Source organism: Equus asinus, chromosome 25 (genome assembly GCF_041296235.1).
Source record: "Equus asinus isolate D_3611 breed Donkey chromosome 25, EquAss-T2T_v2, whole genome shotgun sequence".
NCBI lineage: Eukaryota > Metazoa > Chordata > Mammalia > Perissodactyla > Equidae > Equus > Equus asinus.
This window is the reverse complement of record NC_091814.1, coordinates 51669263-51685850: the sequence shown is the minus strand read 5'-3', so window position 1 is coordinate 51685850 and position 16588 is coordinate 51669263. Positions and strand designations below refer to the sequence as shown.

At 40.7% G+C, this 16588-nt stretch overlaps 1 protein-coding gene across 1 annotated transcript in view; it reads right to left on the bottom strand.

The window, feature by feature from the left end:
* Positions 1 to 16588, bottom strand: part of F5 (coagulation factor V) — an 80331-nt gene that overhangs the window by 62260 nt on the left and 1483 nt on the right. Inside the window, exons 2-3 of the mRNA XM_014845145.3 lie at positions 13096 to 13187; positions 6106 to 6228 (exon numbers count right to left, since the gene is read on the bottom strand). Coding sequence (XP_014700631.3) covers positions 6106 to 6228; positions 13096 to 13187 — 215 coding nt within the window. The remainder of the gene's footprint in view (positions 1 to 6105; positions 6229 to 13095; positions 13188 to 16588) is intronic.

Below are 16588 nucleotides of genomic sequence, written 5' to 3'. Positions count from 1 at the left end.
TTTAGTAATTTGGTTATTTCCTTTCCAAGCCATTTTACAATTGATATGGCCTCTTTCTGTTATGTCTTACTCCTAGTAAGATGTATCTTAAGTGTTCTTGAGTTCTCTTAACACATATGAGAAGGATTGAAGGTGGTGATGTATTTATTCTAAAGGTGGTAAAAACTCGTAATAAGATTAGGTAGCTGCTCACAATTACCAGCAAAATTAATAAATTTCAGAGCAAGGGGAAAATAATGCATATTCTCTACTTTCTAATCCAGTTCTGGGTCCCTCAGTTTAGTTCAGTTGTCATCATCGTCATCATCACCATCATCTACGTTCCAGGCTCTGTGCTGGCTGCCAGGGCACACATGTAAAGAAGGCATCCTGAGACCTTGAGGGGCTCACAGCCTGGTTAACAGTGGAATACATGCTGCTGCCCTGGTTGTGATGGATTTCACCTCTGAATTTCTTCTAAGGCCATTTCAGTGGAGAAGCCACCGTTACAGCACATTGTTCATCTGGAATGAGAACCCACCAATATAAATATCTGAGAATCACCTAAGAGGCTGGAACACTTGCTAGACATAGCAGTGTGACTGATTTTCTGATGATATCAAACTTATTTTTAAATGTTCAGGGTTTCAAATCCAGGTTTATTTGAACACATGGTAGTTTTTAAATATCCATCTAGTTAACCAAAGTAAATTACTGAGCGTTTCATACTCATTTGTTAGTTAAATATAAGATAAATTTCAAATAATTGAATGAATGATTTTAATTAAGTTTACTATGCTACTGAAACGTGAATTATGGGCATCTCGAAACAAATAGTGAACAATATAGATTTGTACATGGGAATAGATACTCTAATTAGACTGAGTGAGGATTATTAATGAGATAGTTTGGGGATAATTTTATCAATGCTTTTATTCTTTTCACTTCAAAGTATTTTATTTTACCTATAGTCTAGAATAAAATAGGCATGTTGTCCCTTGGGTTTTGTAACCTACATAACACGAGGTGTGAAATATAAACAACTATTTAGAGGAAGCATTTATGAAATGCAATTTTGGTGAATCAGATTTTGACTTTGTAATCAAAATAAAAAGTTAAAATTCTTAACTGAAAAGAGGAGAAATGAACAGGAAAGACTATTGTGCTAAAGCACAAAAAGTCCTTGTTGAACTTCTTGCTAGAATATTCTTTCCACAAGGGTAGCGCTTTATTTTATATTCACTCCCTTCTGTTCACTTCCTGCTCAGTCCATAGTCAGCTTTGTAATTTGTTTACTCTTGTCATGAGGTACCAGTTATTTGCCAAAAGGCTCTCAGTGTTTATTTTTCAAATGTAGAATGGTGCGTACAAGCTTTGGGGCAGTGAAGTTACATAAAGAGCTGCTTCGGTCACCCATTAGGGTGCTTGTTCATGAAACCCTCCTTTGTTTCTTTTGTTTTTGAAGAGCCCTTTTCCTCTCCATTTAATAAACTTAGAGAATGCTTCAGTGTACCTTCAAAGGTTCAGAACATTCTTTTAGAAGTTATACTTGAGGCAACGGGCAAATTAGAATGCTGATGTTTTATAAAGAGCCTGGCTCCATTGCACAGGGCATGTCAGTCTCTTTCGAAGGGGAGTTCACATTTTTTAGATTTGTGAGAATTATTATATTAGCCATTACAGTTTGTTTCAGGTATTTATCATATACTTAAAGAAGTGTCTATATAAGGCCAAAATATTCAGATAAAATGTGAAAAATGTAATCACCTACATTATGTCAAGCATGGAATGTTTTGGAAAAACCTAGAAGACTAAGTTTTCATAGAAAGAATTTGGTGACACTTAGATACAAAGAACAATCTTTGGTGGAAATTTTATTTTTTTATTTTTTATTCAGAGAGTTGGCTTACCAGCCAACAGCTGGTAATATTATTAATTTTTTGGTATAGTATTCATAATGCAACTCACACACTTAAAATGTGAGAATATAAATCAAATAAAAGAATAAGATAGAGATTTACTCTGAAACAAACTTTTAAAGGTAATTGACCAGGTCTGGCCCGGTGGCGCAGCGGTTAAGGTCGCATGTTCCGCTTCGGCAGCCCAGGCTTCGCCAGTTTGGATCCCAGGTGCGGACATGGCACCGCTTGGCAAAAGCCATGTTGTGGTAGGCATCCCACATATAAAATAGAGGAAGATGGGCACGGATGTTAGCTCAGGGCCAGTCTTCCTCAGCAAAAAGAGGAGAATTGGCAGTAGTAAACTCAGCCTAATCTTCCTCAAAAAAAAAAAAAGGTAATTGACCCAAACAGTTTCAAGATCTGACTGAACAGCAAAATCTACTGAAAGATGCAGTATTACAACCAAAAGTTGAGCGCACGCCAGCTACAGGACTTCTGAAATTTAGCCTCAAAGTGAAACTCTTAGTGATAGAAAGTTTTAAAATGACTAGATACAGTTGCAGATATTTTATTCCTGGTTAAAAACATATTGCTATTAAATACATTTATAAAGGAAATGTTCTTGTGAGGGTTTTTACAAATCACGATTTGTCCTTCCTGTCGAAGCCTTACTCACCCTTGTCCTATACATAACTGAGGTGTCTCTCAGGCACACCTGGGAAGGGGGTGCAACTGGAAGTAGTTTGGAAACACTGAGCTATAACTTGGCATTTATGTCAGATGCTGCCAAGTTATGGATGAAAGGCCAGCATGAGACTTCCACAGTGAGGACAATAACATCTTTCCTGGCCAGAACTCAGATTTCCAACTATCTCCTAAGTATAGCATAGTTAAGAATTTTAAAAACAACAAGGCTCTTGGGCAACCAAAAGAGATGTTACAAAATCCATGAATGGAAGCTCGGGGTCTTTACCTTAGGCAATACCATAGATGCTAACATAGGCCTTCATTTACAGTCATTTACCCTTAGACTGCACACAATTCTAACATTTGTGGGTATCTGTCAAATCTCACAGTAGATTGGAAGTAATGATTTAGAAAGGGATTAGCATTTTACTTCTCATCCTCTGTTTTAAAAGAGTCTGGGGAAGTATAACATTTAGAAAGATTTATATCCAAAGTGATTAAAAGAAAATATTTTAGACACTTAAGTAAACCTCACACTGGAAAATGTAATTATTCAAAATGACTCATTCCTTATGTCTGTAGATAACTGAGCTTTTCCACACAATTTTCGTTCATTTTGGTATTTAAATCCTACAGGAGAGTTTCATTTCATTCGAGTAGAAATAAAATGATCAGCACCATCCAGGGCCAAGGCCTTCATTCAATCTAAGCTTCTGGAAATAAAACTTAATACCTGCACTATAAATAGCTGTGAAATAACCAAAGCAACAATAGTTATCATTATTGAGTGCCAACTATATGCCAGGCAGTTCACATGTGTTATGACTAATCCTTGCGATAACCTTAGATGGGAGGAATTACTATCCCCATTTTATAGCTATAAAAGCGAGGGTTAGTGGTAAAGAAAATTGCCCGAGTTTACTTAGGGTTCAAACCCAGGTCATTCTGGCTCTAAAGCCAGCATTCTTCCCATAGCTATCTTTTCCTTCTAGCTGATGAGAGTAGGTCTCCAAATCCTTGGTGGGGCTCAAGGATTAATTCCCAGATAAGGACTGCTGTCTGGGTTGGATCATTCACTAGTTAGATCAAGCAGCCACACAAGCGAGGATTGAGTCCTCTCTCAAGCTTATTGTATTGTCTCAACCTCTCACCATCCATCTCTCTGAGATAAAGGAAAGTGGATTCTCACGTAGCTGACTCAGCATGACATGACGTTAGTTTATCTCCACTCCTGAAAAAATACCACTAACGAAAGAGGGAGGCTATGAGCTAGGGTGAGTGTCAGACGTGGAGAAGGAAAGGTTTTATTTTGACACAGAGGGCACAGTAAATGAACAGAAGGCTTGTCTTTTACCGTGAAGGACACTCTTTATCTACTTAATAGATTTGAATCTTATTTCCAAGATAAAATTTGACTTTCATGACCAATCCATATTTACCTTTCTCAGATTCATGGGACCAGGGGCAATAATCAGGTGACTAATGGAAGTAGTGGGAGCATTTTAAACAATTGCTCATAAAAGGCTGCTGGCTGTGGGGGAGTGTAGGGACAAATAAACAGTGAAGGAAGGGGGATAATGTTGCAAGGTTCATTCCCTGTGCAAACAGCCCAACTGAAGGATAAAGTCCACAACACTTACCACCTCCCACATTTGAAATGGAATCTGCCTGTGACATTCAGAGGGCTCCCCACTCCTGCATGACGCTGCTGAATTCTGATGCAGTTGTCTGGAAGCCTCAGAAGCAGGTTAAGTGGTTGGTCACTATGTCACTATATGATTTTAGAAACAGAGGAAAGAGTCCTGTGTGTGCCACCTCACCCAGAGTCTTGCCAAATTGGCTCTTTAAGATGCCTGAAATTTCACAGTTAATGCTTCATTGTTTTTCCTCAAGCCAAAGATTAAGTGCTAATGCAAATACTCCTGGGGAGGGCAGTTCATTGACCTATTACTCACTTATACCTTAACTGGAATGAGTTTCACAGCAATTTACACATGAAATAATAAATGTAGAAGTCACTTTCTAATCTATAAATTGCCAGATAAATATTGAATGACTTGAACACATTTTAAAAAAATTTGATTGAGATATAGTTGACATATAACACTATAATTTGAACACGTTTTGATTGAAGAATCGCCTTCACCATCATCTCTAATTTATCAAGTGCTTATTATATGCTAGACATTGCTCTAAGATTTCATGACAACAAACTATATGAGGTAGGTATGATTATTATTCTTATTTTATAGATAAGAAAGATGAGGCACAGAGATTAAGTAACTTTCCAAAAGTCACACAGCTAGTTAGTGTCTGAGCCAGGATTTGTACCAGGAAGTCTAGTTCCAGAATCTGCACTGTAAACCACTCTCCTATGCGATTCCTCTCTTCAAAGCTATGATGGCTGGAACACATGGAAGAAAGAAGATTTGGAATCATGAAAGTTCTAAAGTTATTTTAAAATGTTGTTATACCAACATCTATTACAATATGGACACAATTTTCCTATATAAGTTCCTAACAGAACTCTACTCTGCTTATTGCGGGCTGAACATCAGCATAATGGAAATAACCAAAACAATATCAACAGCAGGTACTTACTATCCTGTGGCTGATGTGGTCAGTTTTATCACCACCATCTTCATGATCTTCACCATCATTGTCATCATTATCATCATCACTGTTGTCATCATTTATTGAGGGCTTACCAGGTTCCAGGACCCACGTTTAGCACACTCCCTAAATGATCTCATTTAATCCTCAAAGCAATCTTACAGAGTCGGTACAACCATTGCCATTTTATAGATGAGAAAACTGAGGCTCAGAAATGCTAAGGTCATAAAACCAGAAATGATCCTGCTGGAATTTGAACCTAAGTCTGTCTTCAAAGCTTATGTTCTTCACTGTGTCCAACATTTTAATACTACTTCTACTACCACCACCACCACAAAATACCACTTATTCAATCTTATCTATGTGCCAGGCTAGCCCTATGTCAGGCTAGTCCTACGTCACTATGTCAAACTATGGCTTGTGGGCCAAATCCAGCTAGTGCCTGTTTTTGTAAATAAAGTTTTATTGAGACACAGACATGCTCATTCATTTACATATTGTCTATGGCTGCTTTTGTGCTAAAAGGTAGAGTTGAGCTGTTGAACAGAGATGCCATGGTCCAAAAAGTCAAAAATATTTACGATCCGGCCCTTCACAGAAAAATTTGCTGACCCCTGCCATCTTACAATCTATGTATTATTGTTCTCATTTTACATATAAACAAATTGGAATTCAGAAAGATTAGGTTACTCGTTCATTCAACTGTTAAGGAACAAGAACACAGTGAAAGACTGAGGCCTAGATGCCTCCAGAGCTTTTACATTTTCCTCTCTAAAACTTACAAAGGCAATAATTTTTATAATCATCAGTTGCAGGAAGGGAGAGTTCTCTGACATGTGGTTAACAGTATGGTTTTAAACGTTTGACACTGGTGTTAAAGAGTTGTACATTTTCCCTTGTCAGAGGGATAGTAATTTCCTCTTACCTTCTGAGAATTTACTGTACTTAATTCCTTGAGGATGGATGCTTAAGGGCTTGTCTGCCTTATTCTTAAAGTGAACTTTCATGATGTCTCCAACTTCAGCATATAAAGTAGGCCCAAGAAGTCCTGTGGAACAAGGATTTAAAATATGTCTGTGTTCAGCATTACCAAAGACAGAGCTGCTAAGCAAGAAAAACACACAGAAAACCACACAAGAGACTGCCGTCGTTCCTCCTGGTCCTGAGGTCGACCTGCTGGTCTTCAATCTGGAAGGCTTTGCCAGCTCATCAACTCTACATTATGCACAGTCAGATAAGGACAGGAAGGTAGAAACACTTGGCTTGGGCCCAAAGCAAGTCAAGAGAGTAGGAGAAATAGTTCTGACCATGTCCATGCCATTCTGACCCACTGTCATTCCTTAGAGACTGCTGTCTTTGGTCAAGAAAAGAAAGATGTTCATTTTCAGTTACACAGGGTGATATGAGGGGGGGTGACTGGCTGGTTAGATCTCTCTGGGTGGGACACCTCAGAGACCTAAATGAAGCAAGGAAGCAAATCGCACCGTTCTCTGGCCCTGAGGCAAGTTCAGAGGCCCTGAGGCAGGAGTGAGCCTGATGGATCCAAAGAATGGTAAGGAAAACAGTGTGGGCAGAGTGAGACAGATGAGGGTGAGGGGCAGGTCACGTCAGGCTCTATGGGCCACGGTAAGGACTTTGGATTTTCTACTGAGTGAAATGGGAAATCGCTGGAGCTCTGTGCAACAGAGACATGGTCTGATATGTTTCACAAGTTCACCCTTAAAAAAAAAATGAAAAATTTCATCCCAGCTGCTGTGTAGAGAATGGTCTGTATAGAGACGAGAGTGGAAGCAGGGGACCAGGTGGTATAGACATGAGACAACAGTATATTGGGCCAGTGTGTGTAGGAGTGAAGTGGTGAGGAGAAGTTGGATTCTGGACATTTTGAAGGTAGAGCCAGCAGGATTTACTGACAGCTTGGATGTGGCACTTGAGAGAGAGAAGTCAAGGATGACCCCGAGGTTTTTGATCTGGGTAAATAATGTTCTCAGTTACTTCAGTGGGGAACACAGCAAGGACAGCAGTTTAGGGATGCAGAAATCAAGAGCAAGGTTTCACTTACTACAGGCCCTATGCGAGGTCCTGGGGCCATATGGCTAGATAAGACACCGTGCCTGTCCTCAAGGAGCTCACAAGCTAATGTGGAGATAGACATACTGTAGGAGCTGCTGCCGAGACATGGGCAAAGTGCTACATGGGCAGAGAGGGTGAAGGAGCAGTTCCGTCTGGGCAGCTAGGGAAAGAGTTGCTATCTGAGTGAGGGTTTCGAAGAATCGTATACTAGAATTTCACAAAGTGTAGCCCTTGGATTCTCTGCATCAGAATCACCCGGGTTCCAACTAGAAGGCAGATTTCCAAGTACCGTCTCAACCCCAACACTTCCAAGTCTCTGGAGGTGGAGGTGGGAATCTACATTTTTAATATGTGCTCCTGAGTGATTCTGATGTCCTTTAAAGCTTGAGAACCTGTCACCAATAGCTCTTTCTCAGACAAGTGAAAGGAATTGACTGCTCTCACTTCCAAGCCATCCGTAAACTCTTGTGGGGTTGGCTTCTGCCCATTAGGAACCACAGGAGCAGGAGAAGGAAGCTACAGCAGTCACAGAGTTCAACCAGCATTCGTTTGCAGCGGCAATGATAATTAAAATAGGACCTCCACTCATTGTCCCCCTGAGTAGATCCGACCACTGTAAGTCCTTACGTTAATCCTCCCAACTAATCGTTAAGCTAGACATTAAGAGCCTCATTTTACAGATGAGGAAACTGAGCCTCAGAGAGTTTAAATGTCTTGCCCAATATTTTACAGCTAATTAGAGGCAGAGCCATGATTTAAACTTAAATCTATCTGACTCTAGATACTGCGCTTTTAACCACCTCTTTGTATTGCACCCCCACCTCATATTCATTCATTAATTCACCAAATATTGTGTGCCCACATTATCCTACATATCAAAATTGCAATAATGAGTATAATAGATGCAGTCCCTGCCTATAAAATAGTAGGAAAACCAGATTTTAACAAATGCTCCCACAAATATTTAATTACAAACTGTTGTAAGTGAAGAGCATTTGATTAGTCTAATCTTGGAGGCAGGGAGGGGATCAGGGTTGGGAAATGCTTCCCTGAGGAAGGGTTGCTTTAACTGACGTCCAAAGGCAAAGAGGCAAAGGGATGGGCAAGGGCATTCCAGGGAGTGGAAATAGCATGTGCAAAGGTCCTGGGGTGCCAGAAAACTTGGCCTATTCAGAGATCTGACAGATGGCCACAGGGAAGTGAAACTGAAGGCATGATCAGAGGCCCAGTCATGCAGGGCCTCGTAGACCTCTTAGAGTTTGCCTTTAACCTAAGAGTATCTAGAAACCATTAAAGAATTTTAGCAGTGGTGCAACATGGACCAGATTTTGGTTTTTAAATCTCTGGCTGCGTTTGTGGAAGATGATATGGGGAGAAACCAGAGTGGCTGCTGAGAGAACAGATAGAAGGCTCCAGGAGAGAGATGTTGGTGACTTAGTTTAAGGTCGTGGCAGTGGAGATGTTGCGGAGAGAACATATTAGGGTGTTATTTAAGAGATCAAATTGTCAGGACTTGATGGATTGGATATGAGGTGGAGGGTGAGGGAGGTCAAGTTGCCATGGATGGCAGGTGAGGGTCTGGTGGGGAGGCTGGGTGGATGAGAGTACCATTCTCTGAAATGGAGGACACAGTGGGAGGGTTTTGTTTGATGGGTGTGGTAGACACCCAAGGTGTCTATGTCCCCAATTCTCGGGATCTGTGAATATGCTACCTTATATGGCAAAAGGGACTCTGCGGGTGTGATTAAGTTAAGGAGATTGAGTTTCCTGGATTATCCAGGTGGGCCCAATGTAATCACAAGGGTCCTTATTACAGGGATGCAGGAGAATCTGAGTTAGCTATTGGAAGATGCTACCCTGCTGGCATTGAAGATGGAGGAAGGGGCCATGAGGCCATGAATGCAGGTGGCTTCTCGTAACTGAAAAGGTAAGAAAATGATTCTCCCCTAGAGCTTCCAGGAGGAACAGAGCTCTGTCAACAACTTGATTTTAACCCAGAGAAATTCATTTTGGACTTCTGTCTTCAAGAGCTATAAGGTAATAAATTTGTGTTGTTTTAAGCTGCTAAGTCTGTGGCAATTTGTTGCAGCAGCGATAGGAAACTATTTTCCTATGAGCAATGGGAAACAGATCGCTGAGACAGAGATCCTATCTTCCCCAACTCCTATCTTTCCATCCGCTGTTGTCCTATTTCTTTCACTGAACTCCCAGGCCTAGAGCTGATACTGATCTGTGCCTCCAGGTTTTTGTTTGTTTGTTTTTATGTTAGCTCTGCACAGGACCATGGAAGTCACAGAGTTCACTCCTCATTTTAGAGATGGTTACAAAGCCTGGGAAGTGGAGTGGGGAGGGTGGCTTGCCCAAGATCAGTCAGTGATTGGGTGGCATTGCTGGGACTAGAACTCAGGTCTATGGAGTCCTGAACCAAAGCTTTCACTACCACCTCCTGCAGGGCATGTTCAGACCCCCCACTTTCCTGGAATAGTCCCAATGTCTACACCATTTTTGACTCCTGACCACATCTGACTCCACTGGCTGACCCCTTTCTTTTCGCTGCTGCCTGAGGTCCCAGCTCCCGGACAGAAGCCCCAACTGGCTGCTCCCACCTGCCTGGGATGCCCATGAGCCCAACATGGACCTGACTGTGCTGTCATGTTGTGCACTGTACTTTGTTGCCATGGTTGCCTTGCTTGGTTGATTTGTTTGTTGGCATCACATGGCTGCAAATGCCAGATGCCCAGAATAAGTCTAAGTTATTTAACCTAATAAGATCTCTTACTGCAATGAATGGTTTGGAGTGTTTCTTTAGCCTCCCTTTTTACTTCTCCAGAATTAAAGCAAAACAAAAGGATGGTTCCATAAATGCAAACCAAATACCTTCATGCATGTAGACAAAGGCACGGTTGAATGTTGTTGGAGCTGCTGTTTAGTTCCTCCAGCAGCCAGATGGCCTTGACCTTTCCCACCCTCTCCTCAGTGCCCAAAGCCGAACTGGGGGAAGGAGTGGCCTATCTTGCGGTCCCAGGAAGGTAGCAGCACAGCAAGTACCCAATTTCATGCAGTTTGGGAGTTGAAAAGGACTGCAGGAGGCAGTTAATCCAATCCCTGCTCGCAGGTGAATAAGGCATTACAGATCACAAAGAAGCCCATTGTGGCAGCTAGTTTAAAACCCCTTCAGGGACAAACATTTCATAATCTTCCTTGAAGAGATGCAGGGACTCAAAACCAGCCATTTTAAAGTGCAAGACAGGCTTCCTGAAAATGAGCCCGGCCCCTCTGCCTGTCCACATGTCCACAGACCTCAATGGACAGTTGTCTTCAGACCTCCAGTCCTGCAGCCCAGCCTCTGGGCTCATGCTGCAGAAGCGGGGCACATGACTTGTTCAGGGCTCAGCTAGAATCATACCCACCAGATGGATGGAGCAGGAAGTAGAGGAAAGGTACAAATGACACAGAACTAACCCAGCAATGGAGAGGGTCACAAAGTCAAGGGCAGTGCTCAAATCCAGATCTCATTCAAAATCAGAGGCTTCTCCTTTACACCAGGTTTGCCTCCTTGTATCAACTACTATAGGGGGGTACAAAGATGAATAAGATACCACCCTGGGCCTCCAGATATCACAGTTAAGCAACTTTGGGATTTTAGGAAGAGGCTTCATCAAAATGGATGCTAACGTGCCTCAGAGTTCACATAAAACAGACATGTTATGAGATACACTGGGGTTAACAGAAAGGTGATGTTTTAAGTGCATAGGGCTTAAACATAAATCCACTATCAACCTTAGTTTTAATTAATGAGGCTGAATCAGGAAACCACTCCAAAAGTTAATTATCTCAAAGGATTTAGATCTTAGTACTCTCCTCTTCAAAGATTAGCAATGCCTCCTTATTGCTTAAAAGACAGTCTCCAGCCTAGCACTGGTCCTTTCCATCACTTATGGTGCTCAGCACAATGGCTTACACAGCACAGATGTTCAAATTCAGTTAATTCAGTTTGCAAAAGGCAGGGCTCTAATTACCTGCCCAATTCCTCTTTTCCTAAGCCTAATAAATATGTTTCCCAGGTCATTTTCCCTTGACCCACCTACAATTTAATTTAATTAAATAGTTCCTAAGTATCATAGTATACACTAAGCTTGGAGCTGGAGTTATGAAAATGACTAGACACTGTGACAGAGGACAGGAGATCCTTTAACTTCCTGCCTACAACTACAAACTTAGTTTTATTAGTAACCTGACTGCCCGACCCTCAGTGAAGGTACTATCTCTTCTAACAGGCTGATCCATGCCAAGCTTTGACTCCCATCACTTCCTGTTTTTTCTAAGTCTGGCTCCATCAGTTATTCTCTCTCAGATGTCTTCATCCTCTCCTTTTCTATTGGATTCTTCTCTTGAGCACTTAGATATTTTTAAGTCAGTGTATTCCTTTTTTATAAAACTTCAAAACATCCTTAAACCTCTCATCTCTTCCAGGACTACCCTGTCTCTCCTCCCATTTGGAGCCAAGTTTCAGGAAAGAGTTATCTCTAAGTTCCTCCTGCTTCCATGTCCTCATCTTCCATTTACTTTCATTTCACTTCCATTCACCAGGGGAAGTGATGCAAGGGAACCAGCTAAAGACAGAGTTTCAAGAAGGGGGAGCATTAGATGTCTATAATATCAAGTGGGGAAAGAACTGGAAAGAAACCATGGGCTCTGGCAGCCTAGAGGTCCTGGGTACCCTTTTCTGAGAGTGATTTTGGTGGACTCACATTAGAGTGGATTAGGGAGGGACTGTATGGAGAGGAAACAATATAGTAAGAATGAAATGGACTACTCATATAGGAAATTGGCAGTGACGGAAAAGAGAAAAAAGGGAAAGGCAGACAGAGTCAAGGGGAGATTTTTATTTAGAAGGGGGTTAACCTGAACATAGTTTTGTTTTGTTTTATGTTGATTTTTGACTGAAGGAAAGGCTGTAGTCAAGGGAAGGTTAAAGCTAAAGCGAGATCAAAGGAGGGAGGAGAACTGATGAATAACAGGCAGAAGGACGAGTCCAAGAAAGACGACGGGTCTACACCCGGTCTGGGGGAAGGATGAGTGAATTATTGACCAGCGGACCCAATTAAAGGAAATTCTCTCTTAATGGCCTCTATCCTTCTTGTGAAATATGGTCTGGCATTTAAGATCTCAGAAGTCCATCCAACCTACTTTCCTGGACTAAAGAAGAGATGAGGAAGAAAAGAGATTTTCTTTAAAAATGATGGCTATTGTGTACATCACACAAAATAAAACAGGAGAAGAGATAAGAAAGATAGCAGCAAAAGAATCAGCCATATATAGTTCCTTTGAATGAGTCTAGGGAGGCAGTCGGAAGCAGAAGATCATGTGCTAAGGCTCATCTGCACTCATTAAACTAGACCATAAGCTTCAGGGAGATGGGGTATGAGCCTGTCTTGTCCACCGTGGCATCCACAGTGCCTAGTTCAATGCCCAGCCCATAGCAGGTGCTCAATCATAGTTTGTTAGATGAATGAATAAAAATTCAAACACTTAAAAGTTTTTTTGAGCTCTTTGATCAAGGTTAAAAACAGCTGGCATCATGGGTACATGACCGGGGCAATTGCACAGGGCCCAGTGCTCAGCAGGGTCCCCTACTTGGCTTAATGCTTTGGTGCCACTGTTTTGAAAAGCTCAATAATATGAAAAAGGGGCCTTACAAATTATTTAGCCTGTACTGGTTAAAAACAACAAAAACATGCATTTCTATAAAATATCACTAAATGGATATTTTAGATACATATGAATGTCAAATATTTATAGACAGTTATCTTTAAAATTAATAAACATATTTTAGGCTTACCTGAAGTTCTAGATCGTGGCTTTTCTTTCTTAAAATATGCTTCATACTCTCTATAGACAATTTTCTTAAAGGAAGTTGCAAAAGGATTCAAACTGGAAATAAAACACCAAAACTAATTAGACATATGTGGCGTCCACTTCTCACATTGCAAAACAAGGATAGCTCTCTCATGTGCTCAGAGTTGTAGTAGGAATAACAGTATTTTTAATTGCATTTCAGAAACTGTAGGTTTTATAAATATAGACATTAGGTGAAGTTAATAAAATAACTATTGGTCTCTTCAAGAATATTCTATTGTGGGGTCGGCCCCGTGCTGTAGCGGTTAAGTTCGCACACTCTGCTTTGGTGGCCTCGGGTTCATGGGTTTGGATCCTGGGCACAGACCTAGCACCGCTCATTAAGCCACACTGTGGCAGCATTGCACATAAAATAGAGGAAGATTGGCACAGGTGTTAGCTCGGTGACAATCTTCCTCAAGCAAAAAGAGGAAGATTGACAACAGGTGTTAGCTCAGGGCCAATCTTCCTCACAAAAAAAGAGAATATTCTATTGTGATAACCATTCTTTCACAAATTTTGGCTGCCTTAATCCTATGACTCAGAATCAATTTCATAAAAAAGAACCCAAGATTGTAGTGTGATCCCAAATTTTAGGCTTAGATTTTAAATGATAAAGATATGACCAAGTCCTTTATGAATAAATATGTGAGCTGTTTTTCAACTCATCAAAGAAATACAGTTTTACGCTACTGGGGAACATTGTAAAGAACTGTTGATTTGGTGGACCCTATTTCTAGTTGAAAAATTAGGGATGGCTAATAGAGTAAAAAGCCCTGGGATTCGTATTGGAAACAAACGAATAACTGAAAAACTGTGTCTCGGAAAGTTTAAGTAACTTGTCTGAGGAGCAACAGTTGATAAACGTCAGAGCCAAGACTCATGAAGGTGAAACTACTGTTTTCATAGTAAAGAATTCAGAGGGAGGGAGGCAGGGAGAATAAATACTGGGATAATTTCCTGCCTTTTTCTTCTGTCTCTAAAGATGGGCACATAGTTCCTATCTTCATCTTACACTCAAAGATAGAGGTAAAGAGAAGAGAACTGGAGAAAATTTCTTACAGATTCTAAACCAGTTGACCGGATTGGCTTGTTACGTGTCCTAATCCAGAGAGAGCGGCCCAACCACAATCAGGGCATAACGGAGTGGCAGTCGAGCCACATTTGCTGTGATTTCCGTATTGCACGGTGGCAGAGAGAACTGGGTGTGGATTCCGAGGGTCTGAGTCTGAATTCTGTGTCTGCCCCTTATTAACTACACACAGTAGCTCTGAAAAGTTTACTTAACCCATTTGTGCCTCAGTTTTCTCAATTGTGAGACGGGAATGACAGCTGAATCTCCCTCAGAGAATTGTAACGAGTACTAAATGTTGAAACCTGAAGGGGCTTAGAGCTGGCACACTGTAAACATTCAATGCCTGTTAGCTAGTAATATTTTATAACTGTAGTAAGAGTTGGGTTTGAGCCATCAGGTTTTCCCAGAAAGTGGAAAAATCTGACACTGTAGTAACCCTCGTAATTTTTAAAATGTGGGCCACAAGAACTCTGTTACTATTTATGGGCAGAATTAAATGAGACAGGAGGAAGTAATTTTTGGAATGGCTAGCTATTGAAGGTATTGAGTTCTCAGTCACTGGAAGCATTCAAGTAGAAAGTACACAACCACTTGGTAGAGGAACTGGTGCTTAGGGTGTGGGGAAAGTAGGAGGATAAAACATGGAAGTTGAAAAGGAATTAAATGACTTAGAGTTGTTAGAGGCCAAGAATCCTATATGCTAGTTTTTGTCCCTAATGTGAAAGTCCATTTTTATTTATTTTTTTCAGTATAATTGAAAAGTAACCCCCTTTCTTCACCCCAGATTATTTTTTTTATTAATGTTATGATAGATTACAACCTTGTGAGATTTCAGTTGTACATTTTTGTTAGTCATGTTGTGGGTACACCACTTCCCCCTTTGTGCCCTCCCCCCACCCCCCCTTTTCCCTGGTAACCACCGATCAGATCTCCTTGTCAATATACTAACTTGCACCTATGAGTGGAGTCATATAGAGTTCGTCTTTCTCTGACTGGCTTATTTCGCTTAACATAATACCCTCGAGGTCCATCCACGTTGCTGCGAATGGGCCAATTTTGTCTTTTTTTATGGCTGAGTAGTATTCCATTGTGTATATATACCATATCTTCTTTATCCAATCATCAGTTTCTGCGCATGTAGGTTGGTTCCACGTCTTGGCTATTGTAAATAATGCTGCAATGAACATAGGGGTGCAAGGGACTCTTGGGATTTCTGATTTCAGGTTCTTAGGATAGATACCCAGTAATGGGATGGCTGGGTCATAGGGTATTTCTATTTTTAACTTTTTGAGAAATCTCCATACTGTTTTCCATAGTGGCTGTACCAGTTTGCCTTCCCACCAACAGTGTACGAGGGTTCCTTTTTCTCCACAACCTCTCCGACATTTGTCGCTCTTGGTTTTGGATGTTTTTACCAATCTAACGGTTCACCCCAGATTTTTAAATATAGACGGAATATGGATGATGGTATAAAATATTTACTAAGAAAAGTCAATCTGTTATGTGGAATAATTTCAAGAGAGGTGTGTTACCTGACATCTTTCGCTAGTGTATACTGTTTGCACATACTGAGCATCTCTATTTTGAATTGAACAATTGATTGGTTATTGGGCAACAAGCTGTCAGAAGAGAAAGTTAAAGATACCATGAATTCAAACAATATACGTGATGAATTTTCCATTTATGAGGACTGTTTAAAGATGACTTATTCATAATAAAAATCACATAAAACTAGAACCCTGGTGGGAAAATATATATGCACTTTTTTCGATATCTGTTACTACATACATATAAGTGATTGAGTAAGTTTCCTTAGGGAAATTTTCAAAAGCATTCACCTCAGACCTGGAGCAAGAACAATAGATATATTTTACCTCTAAAAGGCATGTCCTGCTAATATTGATGAAATAAGTGGAAAGATCTCTTCTTTGTGCTAAAGTACACTTTGGCCAAGGATGGACTTGTAATGTTGATTTCCTTATAGTGAGTGTCATTTAGCTCTAGGTGTGGTTCAATTTAGAACAAGTTCTTAGTTTAAACAGCCAGATACACATTAGGCTTTTCATATGAAAGGACTAGAGAGAAATGATATGATTTGAGGTTCAAAAATATTGACAGTTGGTCTGGATTATCATTTTACAGTTTTGACTCAATAATTGATACCAGAGGAATGAGTCTTCCCAGAATCCTGGAAACTCAGCCAGAATGAGAGGATGGGATGACCAATCGTGGCTCCCTATGGACTCACCATGGGAATCAGGCTTTTGCCCCACGTGGTTCTACCTCCAGTATTCTGCTTATTATTTTCAGCATTAACTACAGAAGGAAAAACAAACTCCCAACACAAGCAAAACGTGCCACA